The following is a 676-nucleotide window of genomic DNA, read 5'->3' on the forward strand; positions in this document are numbered from 1 at the left end:
TCACAAGGTGTACATACACTGCAGCAGACACTGATGGAGGAGTCGGGAAGCTGCTTGCATGCATGCAGGAAGTGCTGCAGCAGTTTCATTCAAGTTTCCTGTTGAGTCTTCACTGACTGCAGCAGCAGCAGAGCAGCAGCACTTTCGAAATGGAGCCCGCAGTGTCTGCGCCGAAGAAGTTTTCTTTTTCTTTGAAAAAGAAAACCTCCGACCCTCGGCCGTCGCCTCCAGGCGCAGCAGCAGCAGCAGCAGCAGGAGTGAAGTCTGAAGCTGCTGCTGCTGCTGCTGCAGCACCCAAGCCCCTGCAGGGCTTCGAACGCGGGGGGCCCCCCGAGGGCCCCAAGCCCCAGCTGCTGCTGAGCATCAGCGGGGGCAAACTTGAAGTAGAGGGGGGCCCCCCTGCTGCAGCAGTTCGTGTGATTCCTTGTCCGAATCCGCTGCCTCTTTCTGCCTACCGCCTGAGCCTTCTTGCTGCGCAGCAGCAGCAGCAGAGTCCAGAACTTCCCGCAGAAGCAGCAGCAGAAACAGCAGCAGCAGCAGCAGAAACGGGGGCAGACCCTGTACTCAAGGAACTCAAGACAGAATGGCCTAGCCCCGAAGGAGCGCTGCAGCAAGTCGCAGCCGCAGACGCCGGCGCTGCTGCAGCACCTGCTGCAGCAGCCGCTGCATCACCTGC

General features: G+C 60.2%; 1 protein-coding gene across 1 annotated transcript in view; it reads left to right on the forward strand.

Annotated features, from left to right (window-relative positions):
* Nucleotides 1–149: 149 nt before the first annotated feature.
* Nucleotides 150–676, forward strand: part of ETH_00040185 (uncharacterized protein) — a gene marked incomplete at both ends in the record, with an annotated part of 1,056 nt that continues 529 nt past the window's right edge. Inside the window, one exon of the mRNA XM_013375396.1 lies at nt 150–673. Within this exon, the coding sequence (XP_013230850.1) occupies nt 150–673 (524 nt within the window). The remainder of the gene's footprint in view (nt 674–676) is intronic.

The sequence above is a fragment of the Eimeria tenella genome, genomic scaffold, assembly GCF_000499545.2.
Source record: "Eimeria tenella Houghton genomic scaffold, Eth_scaff2750, whole genome shotgun sequence".
Taxonomy (NCBI): Eukaryota; Apicomplexa; class Conoidasida; order Eucoccidiorida; family Eimeriidae; genus Eimeria; species Eimeria tenella.